Source organism: Lipotes vexillifer, unplaced genomic scaffold, assembly GCF_000442215.2.
Source record: "Lipotes vexillifer unplaced genomic scaffold, Lipotes_vexillifer_v1.1 scaffold6, whole genome shotgun sequence".
NCBI classification, from domain to species: Eukaryota; Metazoa; Chordata; class Mammalia; order Artiodactyla; family Lipotidae; genus Lipotes; species Lipotes vexillifer.
Window position 1 is genome coordinate 497606 of NW_006799037.1, and position 21982 is coordinate 519587.

The window sequence follows — 21982 nt, forward strand, 5'->3', positions numbered from 1 at the left end:
AAGAAAAAGCATTTCCACTAAGATCAGGAACAAGACAGGGTTGCCCACTCTCACGACTCTTATTCAACATAGTTTTGGAAGTTTTAGCCACAGCAATCAGAGAAGAAAAGGAAATAAAAGGAATCCAAATTGGAAAAGAAGAAATAAAGCTGTCACTGTTTGCAGATGACATGATCCTATACATAGTGAATTCTAAAGATGCTACCAGAAAACTACTAGAGCTAATCAATGAATTTGGTAAAGCAGCAGGATACAAAATTAATGCACAGAAATCTCTGGCATTCCTATATACTAATGATGAAAAATCTGAAAGTGAAATCAAGAAAACACTCCCATTTACCATTGCAACAAAAAGAATAAAATATCTAGGAATAAACCTACCTAAGGAGACAAAAGACCTGTATGCAGAAAATTATAAGACACTGATGAAAGAAATTAAAGATGATACAAACAGATGGAGAGATATACCATGTTCTTGGATTGGAAGAATCAACATTGTGAAAATGACTCTACTACCCAAAGCAATCTATAGATTCAATGCAATCCCTATCAAACTACCACTGGCATTTTTCACAGAACTAGAACAAAAAATTTCACAATTTGTATGGAAACACAAAAGACCCCGAATAGCCAAAGCAATCTTGAGAACGAAAAATGGAGCTGGAGGAATCAGGCTCCCTGACTTCAGATTATACTACAAAGCTACAGTAGTCAAGACGGTATGGTACTGGCACAAAAACAGAAAGATACATCAAAGGAACAGGATAGAAATCCCAGAGATAAACCCACGCACATATGGACACCTTATCTTTGATAAAGGTGGCAGGAACGTACAGGGGAGAAAGGACAGCCTCTTCAATAAGTGGTGCTGGGAAAACTGGACAGGTACATGTAAAAGTATGAGATTAGATCACTCCCTAACACCATACACAAAAATAAGCTCAAAATGGATTAAAGACCTAAATGTAAGGCCAGAAACTATCAAACTCTTAGAGGAAAACAGAGGCAGAACACTCTATGACATAAATCACAGCAAGATCCTTTCTGACCCACCTCCTAGAGAAATGGAAATAAAAACAAAAATAAACAAATGGGACCTAATGAAACTTCAAAGCTTTTGCACAGCAAAGGAAACCATAAACAAGACCAAAAGACAACCCTCAGAATGGGAGAAAATATTTGCAAATGAAGTAAGTGACAAAGGATTAATCTCCAAAATTTACAAGCAGCTCATGCAGCTCAATAACAAAAAAACAAACAACCCAATCCAAAAATGGGCAGAAGACCTAAATAGACATTTCTCCAAAGAAGATATACAGACTGCCAACAAACACATGAAAGAATACTCAACATCATTAATCATTAGAGAAATGCAAATCAAAACTACAATGAGACAGTCAGAACGGCCATCATCAAAAAATCTACAAACAATAAATGCTGGAGAGGGTGTGGAGAAAAGGGAACACTCTTGCACTGCTGGTGGGAATGTGAATTGGTTCAGCAACTATGGTGAACAGTATGGAGGTTCCTTATAAAACTACAAATAGAACTACCATATGACCCAGCAATCCCACTACTGGGCATATACCCTGAGAAAACCAAAATTCAATAAGTGTCATGTACCAAAATGTTCATTGCAACTCTATTTACAATAGCCCAGAGATGGAAACAACCTAAGTGCCCATCATCAGATGAATGGATAAAGAAGATGTGGCACATATATACAATGGAATATTACTCAACCATAAAAAGAAACGAAATTGAGCTATTTGTAATGAGGTGGATAGACCAAGAGCCTGTCATACAGAGTGAAGTAAGTCAGAAAGAAAAAGACAAATACTGTATGCTAACACATATATATGGAATTTAAGAAAAAAAAATGTCATGAAGAACCTAGGGGTAAGACAGGAATAAAGACACAGACCTACTGGAGAACGGACTTGAGGATATGGGGAGGGGGAAGGGTGAGCAGCGACAGGGCGAGAGAGAGGCATGGACATATATACACTAACAAACGTAAGGTAGATAGCCAGTGGGAAGCAGCCGCATGGCACAGGGATATCGGCTTGGTGCTTTGTGACTGCCTGGAGGGGGGGGGTAGGGGGGGGGGGAGGGGGGGGGACGCAAGAGGGAAGAGATATGGGAACATATGTATATGTATAACTGATTCACTTTGTTATACAGCAGAAACTAACACACGATTGTAAAGCAATTTTACCCCAATAAAGATGTTAAAAAAAAAAAAAGAGGGAGAGGATTCAAATCAATAAAAATAGAAATGAAAAAAGAGAAGTTACAACAGACACCGCAGAAATACAAAGCATCCTAAGAGACTACTACAAGCAAATCTGTGCCAATAAAATGGACAACCTGGGAGAAACGGACAAATTCTTAGAAAAGCACAACTTTCTGAGACTGAACCAGGAAGAAATAGAAAATATGAACAGACCAATCACAAGTAATGAAATTGAAACTGTGATTAAAAATCTTCCAACAAACAGAAGTCCAGGACCAGACGGCTTCATAGGTGAATTCTACCAAACATTTAGAGAAGAGCTAACACCTATCCTTCTCAAACTCTTCCAAAAAATTGCAGAGGAAGGAAAACTCCCAAACTCATTCTATGAGGCTACCATCACCCTGATACCAAAACCAGGCCAAAATACTACAAAAAAGCAAATTACAGACCAATATCACTGATGAATATACATGCAAAAATCCTCAACAAAATACTAGCAAACAGGATCCAACCAGACATTAAAAGGATCATACACCATGATCAAGTGGGATTTATCCCAGGGATGCAAGCATTCTTCAATACACGCAAATCAATCAATGTGAAACACCATATTAACAAATTGAATAAAAACCATATGATCATCTCAATAGATGAAGAAAAAGCTTTTGACAAAATTCAACACCCATTTATGATAAAAACTGCAGAAAGTGGGCAGAGAGGGAAACTACCTCAACATAATAAAGGCCACATATGACAAACCCACAGCAAACATCGTACTCAATGGTGAAAAACTGAAAGCATTTCCTCTAAGATCAGGAACAAGAGAAGGATGTCCACTCTCACCACTATTATTCAACATAGTTTTGGAAGTCCTAGCCACAGCAGTCAGAGAAGAAAAAGAAATAAAAGGAATACAAATTGAAAAAGAAGAAGTAAAACTGTCACTGTTTGCAGATGACATGATACTATACATAGAGAATCCTAAAGATGCTACCAGAAAACTACTAGAGCTAGTCAATGAATTTGGTAAAGTAGCAGGACACCAGATTAATGCACAGAAATATCTTGCATTCCTATACACTAATGATGAAAAATCTAAAAGAGAAATTAAGGAAACACTCCCATTTACCATTGCAACAAAAAGAATAAAATACGTAGGAATAAACCTACCTCGGGAGACAAAAAACCTGTATGCAGGAAACTATAAGACACTGATGAAAGAAATTAAAGACAGTGCAAACAGATGGAGAGATATACCATGTTCTTGGATTGGAAGCATCAACATTGTGAAAATGACTATACTACCCAAAGCAATCTACAGATTCAATGCAATCCCTATCAAATTACCAATGGCATTTTTTACAGAACTGGAACAGAAAATCTTAAAATTTGTATGGAGACACAAAAGACCCCGAGTAGCCAAAGCAGTCTTGAGGGAGAAAAACGGAGCTGGAAGAATTAGACTCCCTGACTTCAGACTACACTACAAAGCTACAGTAATCAAGACAATATGGTACTGGCACAAAAACAGAAACAGAGATCAATGAAATAGGATAGAAAGCCCAGAGATAAACCCACGCACCTACGGTCAACTAATCTATGACAAAGGAGGCAAGGATACACAATGGAAAAAAGACAGTCTCTTCAGTAAGTGGTGTTGGGAAAACTGGACAGCTACATGTAAAAGAATGAAATTAGAACACTCCCTAACACCATACATGTAAAAGAATGAAATTAGAACACTCCCTAACACCATACACAAAAATAAACTCAAAATGGATCAAAGACCTAAATGTAAGGCCAGACACTATCAAACTCTTAGAGGAAAACATAGGCAGAACACTCTATGACATAAATCACAGCAAGATCCTTTTTGACCCACCTCCTAGAGAAATGGAAATGAAACCACAAATAAACAAATGGGACCTAATGAAACTTAAAAGCTTTTGCACAGCAAAGGAAATCATAAAGAAGATGAAAAGATAACCCTCAGAATGGGAGAGAATATTTGCAAACGAATCAACAGACAAAGGAATAATCTCCAAAATAAATAAACAGCTCATGCAGCTCAATATTAAAGAAACAAACAACCTAATCCAAAAATGGGCAGAAGACTTAAATAGACATTTCACCAAAGAAGACATACAGATGGCCAAGAGGCACATGATAAGGTGCTCAACATCACTAATTGTTAGAGAAATGCAAATCAAAACTTCAATGAGGTATCACCTCACACTAGTTAGAATGGGTATCATCAGAAAATCTACAAACAACAAATGCTGGAGAGGGTGTGGAGAAAAGGGAACCCTCTTGCACTATTGGTGGGAATGTAAATTGATACAGCCACTATGGAGAACAGTATGGAGGTTCCTTAAAAAACGAAAAATAGAATTACCATATGACCCAGCAATCCCACTACTGGGCATATACCCAATAAAGACCATAATTCAAAAAGACACATGCACCCCAATGTTCATTGCCACACTATTTACAATAGCCAGGTCATGGAAGCAACCTAAATGCCCACCGACAGCCGAATGGATAAAGAAGATGTGGTACATATATACAATGGAATACTACTCAGCCACAAAAAGGAACGAAACTGGGTCATTTGTAGAGACGTGGATGGACCTAGAGACTCCTACAGAGAGAAGTAAGTCAGAAAGAGAAAAAGAAATATCATATGTTAACACATATATGTGGAACCTTGAAAATGGTACAGATGAACTGGTTTGCAGAGCAGAAACTGAGACACAGAAGTAGAGAAGAAAACGTATGGACACCAAGAGGGGGAAAGAGGCAGGGGTTCGGGTGGTGGTGTGATGAATTGGGAGATTGGGATTGACATGTATACACTGATGTGTATAAAATGCATGACTAATAAGGAAAAAAAAAGAAATGCAGAAGGTGAAAAATTTCTTAAAATGTTTTGACTTCTTACTATGATCTTCCCACCTTTATAGACAATTTATCTGTATTAAATTGATTTCTAAAAAATATATAAAAAATTTTAAAAAAGAAAAAGGCTTCATAAGTTAAAGACACATGAAATACATACAAGTTTGTAGAAGTAGAAAAACATGTGAAGGAACTGTAGAGAAGAAAAAAACCCCTAAACTTACGGTGGCTGTGGTGTAACAAATTCCCTAAGATCTAACATAGATAATGTTGCAAGTGGAACATCTTTCACTCTAAGTAAAGCTCTAAAAGATAACCATTTGTTTCATTTAGGCCAATAAAATACTTCGCTTTTATGACAATGGTAAGTATATACATAATTATCTTTTTATTAAAAAGAAAATACATGCTGAAAACTATAAACCATTGATAAAGGAAACTGAAGATGATTCAAAGAAATGGAAAGATATCCAATCTTCTTAGTTTGGAAAAATTAATATTGTTAAAATGGCCATACTACCCAAAGCAATCTACAGATTTAACGCAATCCCCATGAAAATACCTATGACATTTTTCACAGAACTAGAACAACGAATTCTAAAATTTATACGGAATCAGAAAAGGCCCAGAATTACCAAGGAAATCCTGAGGAAAAAGAACAAAGCTGGAGGAATAACCCTTCCAGACTTCAGGCTATACTACAAAGCTACAATAATCAAAACAGCATGGTACTGGCACAAAAACAGACATATAGATCAATGAAACAGTATAGAGAGCCCAGAAATAAACCTGCACACCTACAGTCAATTAATCTATGATAAAAGAGGCAAGAATATACAAGGGATAAAAGACAGTCTCTTCAATAAATGGTGTTGGGAAAGCTGGACAGCTACATGTAAATCAGTGAAATTAGAATAATCCCTCACACCATATAGAAAAATAAACTCAAAATGGATTAAAGACTTTAAGACATGACACCCTAAAACTCCTAGAAGAGAACGTAGGCAAAACATTCTCTGACATAAACTGTAGCAGTATATTCTTAGATTAGTCTCAAAATATACAAGGCAAAAGAAGTAAAAGCAAAAATAAGCAAGTGGAACCTAATCAAACTTAAAAGCTTTTGCACAGCAAAGGAAACCATCAACAAAATGAAAAGACAACCTATGGAATGGGAGAAAATATTTGCAAATGATGCGACCAACAAGGGGCTAATAAGCCAAAATATACAAACAGCTAATAAAACTCAATATTGAAAAAGCAAACCCAATCAAAAAATGGGCAGAAACCCTAAATAGACATTTTCCCAAAGAAGACAGACAGATGGCTAAGAGGCACATGAAAAGATGCTCAATGAGCATGCTCAAAAGATGCTCATTGCTAATTACTAGAGAAGCACATAAAAAACCACAGTGACGTATCACCTCACCCCGGTTGGAATAACTATCATCAAAAGTCTACAAATAATAAATGCTGGAAAGGGTGTGGAGAAAAAGGAACCCTCGTACTCTTTTGGTAGCAATGTAAATTGGTGCAGCCACTATGGAAAACAGTATGGAGGCTCCTTAAAAAACTAAAACTAGAGCTACCATATGATCCAGTAATCCCACTCCTGGGTACATATCCAGAAAAAATGAAAACTATACTTCAAAAAGATACATGCACCCCAATGTTCACAGCAGCACTATTTACAAGAGCCAAGACATGGAAACAACCCAAGTATCCATCAACAGATGACTGGCTTTAGAAGATGTGGTATATATATATATATATGTATATATATATACATATATATATATACATATACATATATATACACACACGCACGTGAACACACACACACACACACACACACACCCCATGGAATATTACTCAGCCATAAAAAAGAATGAAATATTACCATTTGCAGCAACATGGATGGACCTAGAGAATATTATACTTAGTGAAGTAACTCAGACAAAGACCCTCTCTGACTATATGATATCACATATATGCGGAATCTAAAAATAATACAAATGAATCTATATACAAAACAGAAACAGACTCATAGACACAGACAGAGAAGACAAACTTATGGTTACCAAAGGGGAAGGAGGAAGGGACAAATTAGGAGTATGGATTAACAGATACAAATTACTATATATAAAATAGATAAGCAACAAAGATTTACTGTATAGCACAGGGAATTACATTCAATATCTTCTAATAACTTATAATGGAGTATAATCTGAAGAAAATAAGTGCGTCACCTTGCTGTACACCTGAAACTAACAGAATATTGTGAATCAACTATACTTCAATTTAAAAAAATAGCTGGTTTACTTAGAGAGAAAAAGAAAGAAGGGAGGGAGGGAGGAAGGAAGGAAAGAAGGAAAGAAGAAAGGAAAGAGGAAAGGAAAAAGGAAAGGAAAAAGGAAAGGAAAGGAAAGAGGCACCTGATCCATCATCTCGCCTACCTCCTTACCCAGAGCAGGCTTTGACTTCCACTATTAAAAAAAATACATGTGTGTGTGTGTGTGTGTGTGTGTGTGTGTGTGTGTGTGTGAAAAAAGTGAAAAAAGCAAGGTGAGAAAACAGTGTGAATGGTTTGATCGTTTTAGTTTAAAAAAAGATAATTTTATCTGCATATCCTAGCAATAATACACAACTTTTTTCCCCAGGAAGAAATCAACTGTCAGAAGAAATGGAGTAGAGGTGGGAAAGGGAGCGTTTATGTTGCATTTTGTATCTTTCTTTACTATCTGAATTTTCTAACCATGCATATGTACTACTTTAAGAAAATGTCCATCTGACTGATGAAACTGTAGACCAGTTTGGTTATTTATTTATTCTTTATTGTATTATAAAGACTAATGTAAGTTCCTAGTGGCCACATCAATGTTTTGTTCATCTTGCTGCCCAAGATGCTGCCTGGCATAGTAACCTTTTACATTCCCATAAGATAGAAGTTCAGAAAGTATATAAGAATCAATAATGATCCACTCCTTAACCCTCTTTGTTGGTTATCAATGCAGTGCCTCTTTCCTCCAAATCAATCTTTCTCTGCCTTGCTTTGTGGTACTGGAGCTGGACCTGTAAAAATTTCTCCTTTGCCAGTTGGCACAATATTAAGCTTTGTCCGTAGGGACAGAGCAATATGAAGTGGTTTCTTTTCCTGGTTCTGGCGTGCTTTTATCTTCTTGTTCCTGTGACATGTACCTGCTAGTCGTGTGTGGGACAGCCAGTTGTGCTCACCACTTTGCGAGTTTCAGTGGTACCCTAGTGAGTGGATTCCTAGCAAGTCTTGCCAGAACTCCAGTAGGCAGTTTCCTGCTTGCCAGCCTTAGTCTGTGGCCCTTCAGTGAAGTTCACCTCAGTGCCATCCAGTGGCCACAGAAACACCTCTCCAACAAGGTCTGAATTTCCGTCTTGTTGGGGACTGGCACACTCCAAGTTTAAAATTCTCTTTATTTCTTAGTAGTTAATCCCCTATTACTACTTAATAACTCCTTATATTAAAATTTTCCTGTTCATATTACTGGTATGGTTTCTGGTGCCTAACTGGACCTTTCATGCCCAAATCAAATTAAACCAAAAGGAACCAAGTAAAATCAAGCCAAGTCAACAACAAAAAATTAAATCTATAAACCCGTCATAAAACATAAGTTTGTATTATTAAATTTGATAACACAGAGAAGAGCATGGCATGTAGCCCAACTTGTTAACTAACTGCATTAAAAACTTCCACAAAACAAAAAAACACGGTGTGATGGTTTTGTACTGTGTAAACTAAACTAAGCTAGAACTGTATTTCCCAGAACTAAGCTAGAACTGTATTTCCCAGTATTTCCCAGAATGTTAAAGTGGGAAAAATTTTAAATGCCATTTTCTTTAACAAATGCCCATGTGAGGGCCCATACGAAGGCTAGTTAGAACCAAGTTTTTTGGTTCCTCTGAGATAGATATGGAGACAAATTTCCTTGGTGGCCTAAGATACAGGAGAGCCTGACCTATTTTTGTAACATTATTCTCCATGCCAGGAGGGGAATAAGATGAAAAACTACTAGGGAGAGTTCTGAGAAGACTAGTATGTATGCATTTAAGAAAAACTAGAGTGGGCCTGGAGATAAGTTTAAGCTGACGAGGGAAAACCAAAAGATGATGCCTAAGCTCCAGCTGGTTGTCATTAGTTTCTAAACCCAAATTCATTTGTTTAACATTTTTGAGATTTGTCCTTGTTTCCTGAGCATGCTCAGTATGACCTGCCAGGTCTCAGAAGTGTGAGTCTCACAAATTCCATTTTCTGTTTTAGAAGAGGATGGGAGGGTAAGGAGGAAGAAAGAGGAATGCAAGTGAGTTAGCAGCAAAGAGTTCCTGATTATGGAGAAGCTTTGGGTTAAGACCTTTAACTCAGAGACAAATCATTTGAAGTAAAGTTTTTAAAAAACTGAGTTTATCCAGAAATATTTATTGGGTACCTACTAAGTGCAGGGAGGGGGCTAGACCTCATCAGTTAGAAATGGTGGATGAAACAAAAAGGACGGGCAGAACAAAAAGAGTAAGAGAATACTGCCAGCATCTAAGGGCATGGATCATTTCATCACTCAGCTAAGGCACTTTATCTGGTGCCTAGTTCTCTACTAAAACAGATCTAGGAATATTTGATAATCTCTCCTGACTTAGAGCCCATGAAACATGGAGTAGCTTTAGCCAGAAGTCCTTCCATAAGTCCTGGGCTTCCTGAAGCTACCTGCACACAGCTGCACAGTGAGTCAGCCTGGCTATCACAGGTTTATTGCTTCCTACTGTACATTTCAGAAGGACGTATTCATTGTGCTGTTCAGAGTGTGGCTATTTAACTCCTTACAAGTCCTTCATAGGAAAAGAGGGAATAAGAGTTTGCTGGATTTATTTGCCCTAAGAAGTAATCTCTCTATGAAAAGGCATGGATAGGACAACTACAATAAATGACAGAATTAAGAAAAGCACTGAACATTCTGGAAAATTTTCAGAAGGTCCATAGAAATTGCCGGTGAAGTTAAACTCTAATTTCTGCCTCCATTTATTTATCTAGCTTGTTCATTTGTTCATTCATTCATTCAACAAACATTTATTGATTGACACTGGGATACAGCAATGAATAAGACAGACAATAACCCAGCCTCATGAAATTTATTTTCTTTGGTGGGGGAAAACAGTCAAACGTAAACTAACCAACACACAACACAATTTCAGGTGTTAGTAAGTGCTCTAAAGAACAATAAAGTAGGGATGGAATGGTGGGGTTATATCTTAGGAAATGATTCAACATTATATATTATATTTTTTATATATAGCATGCAATAAACATTATAACAAATATAACCACAGATATGTCTTAGATACACGAAGGGGATGCGATTGATGTAGTTCCATGATAAATCAAACTGAATACATCTATATAAATCATAATGACTTATATATAGACCAATGAAACTTACCCTATAGAAAGCACTGGTCAAAGGGAGTAATGCTGCAGCAATGTTATATTCTTCTAAACTTGAACAATCCTTAAACAAAACAAAGAGAAATGAGCATTATTAGGACATTTACCAGAAATCACAAATATGTGGAAACAAAAATCTATGATACATTATTTACTGTCCTAAGGGGTTTTTACTTTTATTTCAAATTGTCATTAAGGCTTACCTAGATAAGTGTGAAAAAAAAGTATGAAAAAATACTGTCCCGAAGCACATTGTTTTTTTAAAAATTTTTATTTTATTTTTTTTAATTAAAAAAAAAAATTCTTTTTTTTGCTCGTGGCATGTGGGATCTTAATTCCCCGGCCAGGCATGGAACCCATGGCCCCTGCAGTGGAAGCATGGAGCCTTAACCACTGGACCACCAGGGAAGTCCATTCTTTTAGAAATGATATAAAAACACATTTGAGAAAGATGTTTTCATACACTATTGGTGAGTAGCTACTTTTACTTTCCTGTTTTACAAAAATTGTGTTTACAGTTGTGCATATTTGTCCAAAAATTTTTGGAGGGGGTTTTAGTATATTTAACTACTATATTTCATTGAATCTGAGATACACATTTTCTCCCCACATTTTAACTTCTCTGAGACTGGGATGTATGTTATAATTGAAATAATATATTTTTTCTTAGTCTTACACATGAAGGGTTTATAAAATTCTGTTATTGATCAGGCAAGAAATACCACTGATGCCAAAACCCCTTGGGCGAAATGTTGTTGGGGAATGGGACAGTCAGAAAATCTCAGTGGGAATGTAAAATGGTGCAGCTGCTAGGAAAACAGTATGGCAATTCCTCAAAAATTGAAAAGTAGAATTACCCTGTAATCCAGCAATTCTACTTCTGGATATATACCTAAAACAACAGTGACTTGAACAGACATAGCGGGGCCATGGCGGGGAACAATGGTCAAGGGTAATACCCTTAGAGAGGTCAGGTAGAGTAATTTCAGCCCCAACCTTAGACAATATTAACTATCGCCATCAAAATGCAAATTCATCAGCTATCAGCTGTTCATATGTTTGTATGAATTGATTTTAAACTCACAGAGCTGAGACCTTAATATCAATTACTCCAATGCAATTCCTCTACTTTTCAGATGAGAAAAAGAGGCCTAGATGTCAGCCAGTACTGGAATTTAGATTTATCTACCTATCAGCCTGGTGCTTTTTCCTCTAAATACCGCCTTTTGTACTTGATTACTTTCCTCATATTCTTGAGGAGGCGGATATGAGTTTTTTGAGCTGCCAGCACTGATTTTGGAATGTGAGGGAGGGAGTACAGGCCTCAACAGCAGAGCAGTTGGGGGCTAAAGCTGCAAAAGGGCACTGGTGCTGGGGACAGGGCCCCTAGAAAAAGGAGAAGAGCCAGAAGCAAAGAGAAAATACACCATAGACAGCCTTGGTCTGTTTCAAAATGCTACTATGGCTTGGCAGGGCTGAGGGTGTAGTTCTGCTCTGAGGAAAAAAAGGAGGAAACTTTCTTTCAGAAGTCATGGCCCAAAGGCGGGCATCTCTTCTAATACTAGTCTTGCTTAGCATGAGTACATTTGGTATTATGATCTGCTAAAAGAGTTCTTGATAGAATTTCATGCATTTTTAACTATGAAAAACACAGCTATAGAACACACTGAATGTCCAACTCCAGGAAACACTGAAACAATACTGGGTTACAAGACAAATCTCTGTAATAAAGAATCATTCTCATATACGTGACATTCTCTGACCCAATTAAAAAAAAACTAAAAGATAGGCTCAAACTTCCTATACTGTCCTAAAAATAATTGTTCTAATTAATTCACCACACAGAGTAAACATTTATTGGATAAATGAATAAGAGAATGAATAAAGGAATAAATTCAAGAAGAGAGAGAAATGAGGAGAAGCAGCTAAGGACAGAAACCTGGGAAAGATATAGTTATAGAGAAGGAATAAAGGAAAATCAAGATGGGAAAGAGAAGTAGGAGAAAGCAGTACTATAGTTGTCAAGAGAAGAAGAAACGACCAATAGTGTTGAAGTCTCTAGAGAAATTTAGTAAAATGAAGATTGAGAAAAAGCCAAGAAACTTGTGAATCAAAGAGGTCACTGGTGACATGATGAGGGTATAAGTGAGTAGAGTAAAAAAGGCCCTGAGTGTAATTGCTCATAGTTGTAAAGGGAAGGAAGCTGTTTGAGGAGTTATGACATCCAAATGGGTAGCTGAATGAACCTTGGTAGGGCTGAACCAGATGAATACTAAGATTCTATGTAATCCTTTGATTCTATAAGAATTAGAAGGGACCTAAGTACACCAAGGAGGAAAATCCAAGGGAGAGAGAGTTGAAAAAGAAAGGTCACTGATAGAACAAGGTCTCTGTGATATGGCTGCTAATCAATATGGTCCCCATTTCTAAGGGGGAAACATCTCATTTCCATAAAAAGCAAATAAACAGAATTTATATTAACCAGCAGGATCTCTGAATATTTCAGCAAATATAACTTATTAGGAGAGAGAAGCTTGGTTCTACAACGGAGACTCAGGCCTACCTAAGAGGCTTCCATGGGAAAAGCGGGGAGAGTGTCCTCAGACTGTGTGTTTTATGGAGTACTGATAGCTGTTACTTGGGGGGAGATTGGGGAAATGCTGGGTAAACAAAATTAAGTGCGATGTTTTTGTTTTAAAAAACGGTAGGACGTCTCAGGGCTTTATACTGTGACTGGATGAAGGGAATTTGGTGGCAGCATTTCCAACCTAATTTGACTAAGAACATTTCTTTTAGAAAGCAATTGAAAAATATATATATATTTAAATTGAGGGCAATTGCTATTTTATTATTATTATTTTTAAAAAATTTATTTATTTATTTATTTATGGCCGTGTTGGGTCTTCGTTGCTGTGTGCGGGCTTTCTCTAGTTGAGGCGAGCGGGGGCTACTCTTGGTTGCGGTGGACGGGCTTCTCACTGCAGTGGCTTCTCTTGTTGCAGAACACAGGCTCTAGGTGTGCGGGCTTCAGTAGCTGTGGCACACGGGCTCAGTAGTTGTGGCGCATGGGCTTAGTTGCTCTGTGGCATGTGGGATCTTCCCGGACCAGGGATCGAACCCATGATCCCTTCATTGGCAGCCGGATTCTTAACCACTGCGCCACCAGGGAAGTCCAGAAAAATATATTTTGAAAAAATGATTTAATATCATAAAAAATCTTCTGAGAGCACTCCAGCCAAAAGATCATTTAAAAACTTAGTCATGAGCTTTTATTTCTTGACTTATGGTCATATACTGACACGCATTTTTACTGTAAAGAACTAAAAATGCTAGATAATATATTTAAAAATCTTTAATGCAAGGCAATGAACTGGCAAGAAAGTAAGGAACACTCAGGCCAAAATATAAGTTAAGTGGGAACCTGGAGAGATACAGCACTAAAGTGCAATTTTACCTCAAGAACAGTTGGTGAGCAAAGTAAATTTGAGTATTAGTTTTGAACAACTCAAAGGACTCAAAAGATAGGAGACAAAACCTAGCACTCGCTAAAGGTAGGAAGTCCATTAGGAGAACTACCTTATGGTAGGGACCCCCTAGGGCCACCTAAAACACCAGATGGAAAGTCTGAGATATAAAACGATAATTCAGCAAGGGAAGTAATGAATATGTGAGTAAATTAAGCATACACTGACTATATAAAACACAAAAATAATGTCTTTCAGTATTAAAGAAAAATAAGATACAACTAAAATATACAACCACGGTAGCACAGACATTGTAAGGTGGTGGACTGGAGCTGGATTTTGATAAATTAAGTAAACATTTAAATTTCTCTGTGTTATTGCCAAAGGAACAGAATGGGTTACAACTTCTAAACTAGTGGGGGGAAAAATGGACTGAAAGAAAAATAACCCAAAGGAAAGCAAGAAGGAGGAAAAGAAACTCAGAAAAAGGAAACAATCAAAAAAGAACAAAATAAGATAGTAGGAATAAATAAAAATATAATAGCAGAAATAGACCAAATACTCTTGTTAAAAGACAACTATTGTAAGAAGAAATGGGAAGATGTTGGTAAAAGAGTACATATAAGATGAATAAGGTCTGAGAATCTAATATATAACATAGTGACTATAGTTGATAATACTGTATCATATAATTAAAATTTGCTAAGAAAGTGGAACTTAAGTATTCTCACCCCTCCCCCAAAAAGGAAATCTGTGAGGTGATGGATCTGTTAATTAATTCGATTGTGGGAATTCTTTCACAATGTATGGTATATTAAGTCATCACGCTGTACACTTTAAATATGTTACAGCTTTATTTGCCAATTATACCTCAGTAAAACTGGAAAAAGTATATAGGCCATGTAGGAAAACACCACACCTTTTTCCTATTCTCTGTCATCTCCATGGATTTTATAAAATAATCCCAGAATATGGCAAAAAGGGTGAATCATCTTTTTCTTCCCGACTTATTCCTCACCCTCTTGCTTAGGACACTGCTATGCACAAGAATGTCATCCCCTGTGTCCTAGCACATCTGAGTTTCTTTAACAGAAATGCCTTGCATGTTTCTGAAGACTGTCATGAGGCCCAAGGCAATAAAGTTCAACAGACTTGAGCTGTAATCTTCTCCTAAGGAAATGGCTGGGATGCCAAGATGCCTTTTGACTTTGATTTCACAGCAGGGCTTCATTTGTAATGATGCTGTCCAAACTTTAAATGACAACAGCTGTGATATGAAGTCCCACACACTCATTTATAAAAATTTCCCACAAATTAAAAAAAAATTAAACAATGGGGAATTTCACTCCATGACCAATTAGCAGGGAACAGGCAATCATAAAACATTTAGGGGCTATTTATTATCTTATAAAATGTTTACACATTGTAGTGCATGTCTCAAACCTGAGCGCCAGTCAAATGCTGATTGCAAAATATAAATATAAAATTCTTTGCAAATCACGTTAGAGATATTCTAAGTTAATTAGATTGAAAAATGGAAAAAATTTTGAAACAATAAGTACAACTATTGACATAGCAATAGCATTCCGGAATAGTGCAGTTATCTGTTGGGGAATCAGTCCATAAATACACATCCTGAAATCCCCTGTGCTTTGGCCACGTAATAGCAAAGTAGTTACAGACATACCAGGCAATTTATAAGCCTGCAAGGACTTGAATGACTATACATGTTTTATTCTGAACTTTGCTATGTAGCTCACCTTTAATTTTCCTCCTACAACTGAAGAGTGAGCCCTGCAATCTTAATTTCTCATTACCCTCAATTACTTCATATTTTGATTTGCATACCTTTGGACTGTCACGACCAGCATTCCCATTTTTGTAAAACTTTGGAACCTCTCAAAAACGATATAGGTAAACATTAAAGAAAAAAATAAGACTGAAAGGCAGAATGTCTTACAAAACTGACTTTTCTTGAGCTTAGACTTGATATAGCTCGGAAAAAAAATTTTTTGAATTGTCCAAAACACTGAGAACATTTGTATCTTCTACATAGGGACAAAAATTAAAACTACCAAAGCCCCAAATACCTCTGTATATCATGTTAGTCTCCTGCTCAAAAATGTCAGCTATGTTCTGACCATTACAGGATAATGACCAAACTCTTCTGCCAAACTTGTAAACCCTCCGTGGTGTGGACCCATCTCCACACTTACCCAACCATATGGCCCTCCTGCTATAAGCCGCAGGTCTAGTCTGTCTGCTTTATTTATCATCTTCTATTCTACATCATAATTACCTCCTACCACATCTAATACCCCTAGAATAGCACCCATGCCTTGCTTTATCATTTACACTCTTCCTCCTTGGCACCTCCATATGCACGCCCTCGTGTTTTCCCACACTTTCTAAGTATGGTGCTAAGTACAAAATAAGCAGTAGGACTCATTGTTGTTTTGGCCTCAGGTCACATTTTAATGCTAAATCTACAAATATAACTATTGAGGATGTAACACAATTTGGAACACTATGGTTATTTAATATGTACCATTACTCCCATTGAGATAGAAGATGAATGCTAGACTTGACAAATAATATCAAGCTTTGCTTTAAGTTTTTGAGTGAATGGCGCAAGTCCGCTTCAATTTTATGTCTGGAAACTAGGACACTGCACCTGGCATATAGTAATAATAGCTAACATTTATTGAGTGCTTACTAAGTATCAAACATATTTTCAGTATGAATTTACAGAAATTATTTCATTTAATTTTTATAGCACCTCTAGGAGGTAGATACTATAATTATATCCATTTTGCTGATGAAGGAACTGAGTGTCTCAGAGGTTAAATAATTGCCTGAGATTACATGGGCACAAATGACAGAGCCAGAACTCAAACCCAGGTAGTCTCACTCCAATGTTTGTGCTTTAAAGCTCTATGCTCTGTTGCCTCTCAAATGCAATTGAATCTAAAGATGGCATCTGTGGAAACATATAATCCAGGCAAAAGAAGAAATTTTCCACTAATTATAAATAATTTCCTCAAAAGAGGCTGAAACTATACTACATCTGTGAAAAAGCAATTGAAAACTTAAAATGTGGCTGCTAAAATTAAAATGCAAAGGAAGGGCTGGAAGTTAATTTTTTTCCCTCATGATATCCTTTTATTTCATCTCTATCTTCATAATTTCTTAAAAAATTAAGAAATACAGAGGATCATATCAAAGCTTCTAAAATACGCCTAATAGGAGTGCTGGAAAGAGAGGACAAAGTAGGTAGAAGAAAGCAAAAGAAACAATAAAAAGAATTTTGTCTTCATATGCAGAGTCCACTGAGTGTCAAATAGGACAAATGAAAAAAGATATTTGGTACAATGAATAAAATGTGGTATACTCATACAAAACAATACTACATGAAAGTGAAAATAAATGAATTATAATTATAGCCAAAATCATGGATGAATCTCCCAAACAAAATTTTGATCCAGAGAATCAAGGCAAAAAGAACACATCACTGCCATATCATCATCATCATCATCATCATCAGTCACTGCTGAAGCACACATTCTTAATTAACATTGGCCTCTATCTCTATTTACTGCATCAAACACACCACTGTAAACATGTAGGATTTCATAAAGTCTACTATAGTAATGTCAAAGAATTACTTTTATCAAATCATACTGACAAAGGAAAATCTAACAAAATTAGGTCAAGTCAAAAAAAGGTCACCAGTTCGGATGAGTTTATGCTAAGTGTTTTAAAAGAAAATGATTTGATGTCAGAGGATTAAAGGGAGTCCCTTAAGAAAAATAATGAAGGCTTTAAATATTTTTGCAAAATGATCATCTTTGGGACAGTGCTGTAAAAGCCAAACATAAAGTAAGTCATAATGCTATTTCGTTAGGGAAATTATTTTAAATACCTTTCCCTTCCCCAGACAAAAGTGAGATTCATACTTTGGTTCTAAAAATATCAGCATATGGTAAAAATTATAACCTAAATATCTGTTAAAATTTTATATTTCTTTTAAATATAATGTATCAAACAAACCGTTCCCCCACTATTTGGTATGAAATTTTAGTTCCTATTTTATATGGATTTACTGGTGGTGATAGTAAAAATTGGTTCCACTCTTAATGATCTAAAGGATGCAGGAGTGCTGGTCTCTGTCATATCTCTATTTAATTCTCCAGCCTTGGGTCTGTAGAAACCAGACAGATCTGGAGGATAAAAGCAGACTACAGCAAATTCAATCACACGGTAGCTCCAACGGCAGTTTTATAATAAAGATGTTTTGTCTTTGCTACAGCAGATTACCATGGTCGTGGGTATGCTGCATGCAATCACTGATGTGGTGAATAAGTTCTTTTCTATCTCTATCAGAGAGGAGGATCTGAATTTGGACCATTTGAACATCATATAGAATATTATGCTGATCTACAACACTGATGACATCATGCTAATCAGGCTGGATGAGCAAGAAGTGGCTACCATGTTGGAAACCTTGGTGAGACATGCACTCCAGAACATAGGAGATAAACCTTATAAAGGTTCTGGCCTGCTGGGACATCTCATTCAAAGTAAAGGACAATTTGTTGCATCTTGTATCTCTCATCGTGAGGAAGGAAGCAAAAATTCTGGTAGGCCTCTTCGGGCTATGAAGGAAGCATATTCCACATCTGGGATTACTGTACAGGCTCATACCAGGTGACACAAAAAGCTACCAGCTCTGAGTGGGGCCCAGAAGAAGAAAGGGCTCTGTAGCAGATCCAGGAATTAAAAAGCCCTGCTTACTATCACAATCAGTGACCCACTTAGAGAATTTGCACTTTCCATTGCTATAACTCTGAGTTGTGCAAGGTTATAGATTCCAGTCCCCAAAGGAGAAACATTTCTACCAGGGGACAAAACAAGAATCTCATTAATCTATAAACTACAGTGGTCACCAAGGCACATTATACTCCTAATGCCCAGAAATTGGCAGACAAGAGGAACCATAATTTTTTTTTCTAACATCTTTATTGGAGTATAGTTGCTTTACAATGGTGTGTAAGTTTCTGCTTTATAACAAAGTGAATCAGCTATATGTATACATATATCCCCATATGCCCTCCCTCTTGTGTCTCCCCCCCACCCTCCCTATCCCACCCCTCCAGGTGGTCACAAAGTACCGAGCTGATCTCCCTGTGCTGTGTGGCTGCTTCCCACTAGCTATCTATTTTACATTTGGAGGAGCCATCATTTTGGCAGAAATAACTGAATCTGAATGCCAGGGAGGTAGGGCTAATGTCACATAACGGGAACAAGGAGGAATATGTCTGGCACCCAGTTAAGTCCTTGGGTACCTCTTGATACTTCCTTGCCAAATTCTGATGGAAGATGAACAAGTGCAGCAACCCCAGGATGAGAAACACAAAGTGACCAGAGACTAAGACCCCTCCAGGATGAGGGGCTGGGTCATAAGAAGGGAAGTTAGCATCATTTGCAATCCTACGATCAGCTACATCTGCAGGGGCAAATGTTTTTCCCACTTACCCTCTTCTAAGTTTCCCTCAGGAAGAAAGGCTCACTAGAATTCTGGAGGAACTGCTCCCGAATACCTATGAAGAAGCGGAGGCGAGCAGCACAAGGGATGAACATGAGAATGCCTTATCCAAACACCCCTTCAAGGGAGGACTTGTTGCCTCCATGACTGGAGTGCTGTCAACAGCCCTTCCCAAAGCAGCAAATATTCAATGACTGATTAATGTGTGGGTCCATACCCACCCATTCTGACTTAACGTGGGACAACTTCAGCTCCAGAACTTTGTGTGGGGTTAGGCTGAGGCTATCCTTGAGCTCACAGTATTGCCTGACTTCTCCTTTTGCCCAATTCTATTTATTTTCCCTCCCTCCCACAGGTGTTGATCCAAAGACCACTCCCTAACAAACATCCTCTGCACTAAATTCTGCCTCAGAATCTGTTTCCAACCTGAAACAACTTCCTAATAAAGTAGTAGCACACACTGTTTTCTGGGGAATCCAGGCTAAGAGAGATCTGTAGTTTGAAAAGCTCACTATTGGCTATGGGACAATGAATGCATTTGGGCAGGAACAAAAGTGGATGTGGGAAGAATGCTTAGATGGGTATTATAACAATCTAAGTGGGATGATGGTAGCTTTGATTGGGGTATTACAGGTGGAGGTAGGAGACAAGTGGATCGAGTTAAAAGGTTTTTATGGGGGTAAAAATCAGTATAACTTGGTGTTAGAGATGACGGAGAAGAAGGTGTCAAGGATGACTCAGGTTTTAGTTCGCGTAACTGCATCAACGGTCGTGCCATTTGCCAAGATTAGGGACAATGGAAGGGAATCAGGTTTGAGGGTTGAGGGGTAGAGGAAATGCATGATCATGACTTCAGTTTGTAACCATTAAAGCTGAGCGTCTTTGACACATGAAAATGAGATACCAGGTATCCAGTTGGATATAAAGGTGTAACTCAGAGAAAAGGTCTGGGGTAGAAAAATAAACTTATGAGTCATCAAGATGTAGGTGGTAGTTTAAGTTGTGGGTGTGAAAGCGACCATCCTTGAAGTGAGTATAGAATGAGACAAAAATAAATAAATAAATAAATAATATAAGGCTTTAAAACTTAAAGGCCAAGTGGAGAAGGATGAGCTTTCAAAGGTGGAGAAGGAATGGCCAGAAAGGTACGAGGATGTGTGGAAAATGTTGCATCATGGAAGCTAAGGAAAGAGAGTGCTTCAACAAGAAATTCTAATTGATAAACTGCTTCCTCTATCTTCAAAGCATGGAAAAGCCAGTGGAATTAACCACGAAGAGATAACATGAATAATTTATATAGTTTACATAGTTTCAAGGTAGCTACTATAACATACTTTTTGTTTGCTTTCCTATATTCCCCTTCCCCTCAAAAAGACCGTAATTTAAATTCCTGTGACAAAAAAAGAAAGTGAATTATAAATCTGCCACATTTAGAATGGCTAATCTGTCACATTTAGAAGGACTAATAAATAAATAGAACCTACAGAAAAGCCTTCTACATTAGAAAAGCCTTCATGTATATAAGTGAGGTTATGAACAAAAACAAACACCTGTTTTTAGCATTTTAAATCCATAGGTTAGGGAATTCCCTGGTGGTCCAGTGGTAAAGAATCCGCCTTCCAATGCAGGGGACGCGGGTTCGATCCTTGGTCTCAGAACTGGGATCCCGCATTCCTCAGGGCAATTAAGCTCGCGTGCCTCAATGAAAGAGCCCACGTGCTCTGCAATTCTGAACTTATTTCTTAAAGACAACATAAAACTAGACACTGGTCAGAAAATCAACCCCCTCTGGATTGGCTTTGGCCTTCTCAACCCCCCCGCCCTCACTTTCACTGGCAAAGGTCACCACCTGTGACCTCTTACTTGCCAACCAAATGGATTATGTTTAGACATTTAATTTAACCTCTATACCATTTGTTAAGATTAAACACGTACTTTCTCTTTTTTAAAAACTACTTTCCTTTAAAAAAACTCACAAACTTTCATTTCTTTATAAAAGATCTAGGAAAGGCAGGTAAATGAAAAAAAAAAAGAAAAATATCTTGTCATAAATCCCACAACCTTTAAACAACCAATGTAACACTTTGGTGTCTATGCTTCCTATTTTTCCAAGTCACAAATTGTATATTTCTTCTTCTTCTTTTTTTTTTTTTTTGCGGTACGCGGGCCTCTCACTGCTGTGGCCTCTCCCGCTGCAGAGCACAGGCTCCAGACGCGCAGGCCCAGCGGCCATGGCTCATGGGCCCAACTGCTCCGCGGCACGTGGGATCCTCCCGGACCGGGGCACGAACCCACGTCCCCTGCATCGGCAGGCGGACTCCCAACCACTGCACCACCAGGGAAGCCCTATTCATATAATTTAACTTTACTTT

General features: G+C 37.5%; 1 protein-coding gene across 2 annotated transcripts in view; it reads right to left on the reverse strand.

Annotated features, from left to right (window-relative positions):
• The window catches only part of SBF2 (SET binding factor 2), a 472364-nt gene that overhangs the window by 112450 nt on the left and 337932 nt on the right, over positions 1-21982 (reverse strand). For both annotated transcript variants that reach the window (XM_007471388.1, XM_007471387.1), the window contains exon 17: positions 10597-10665. In XM_007471388.1, coding sequence (XP_007471450.1) covers positions 10597-10665 — 69 coding nt within the window. The remainder of the gene's footprint in view (positions 1-10596; positions 10666-21982) is intronic.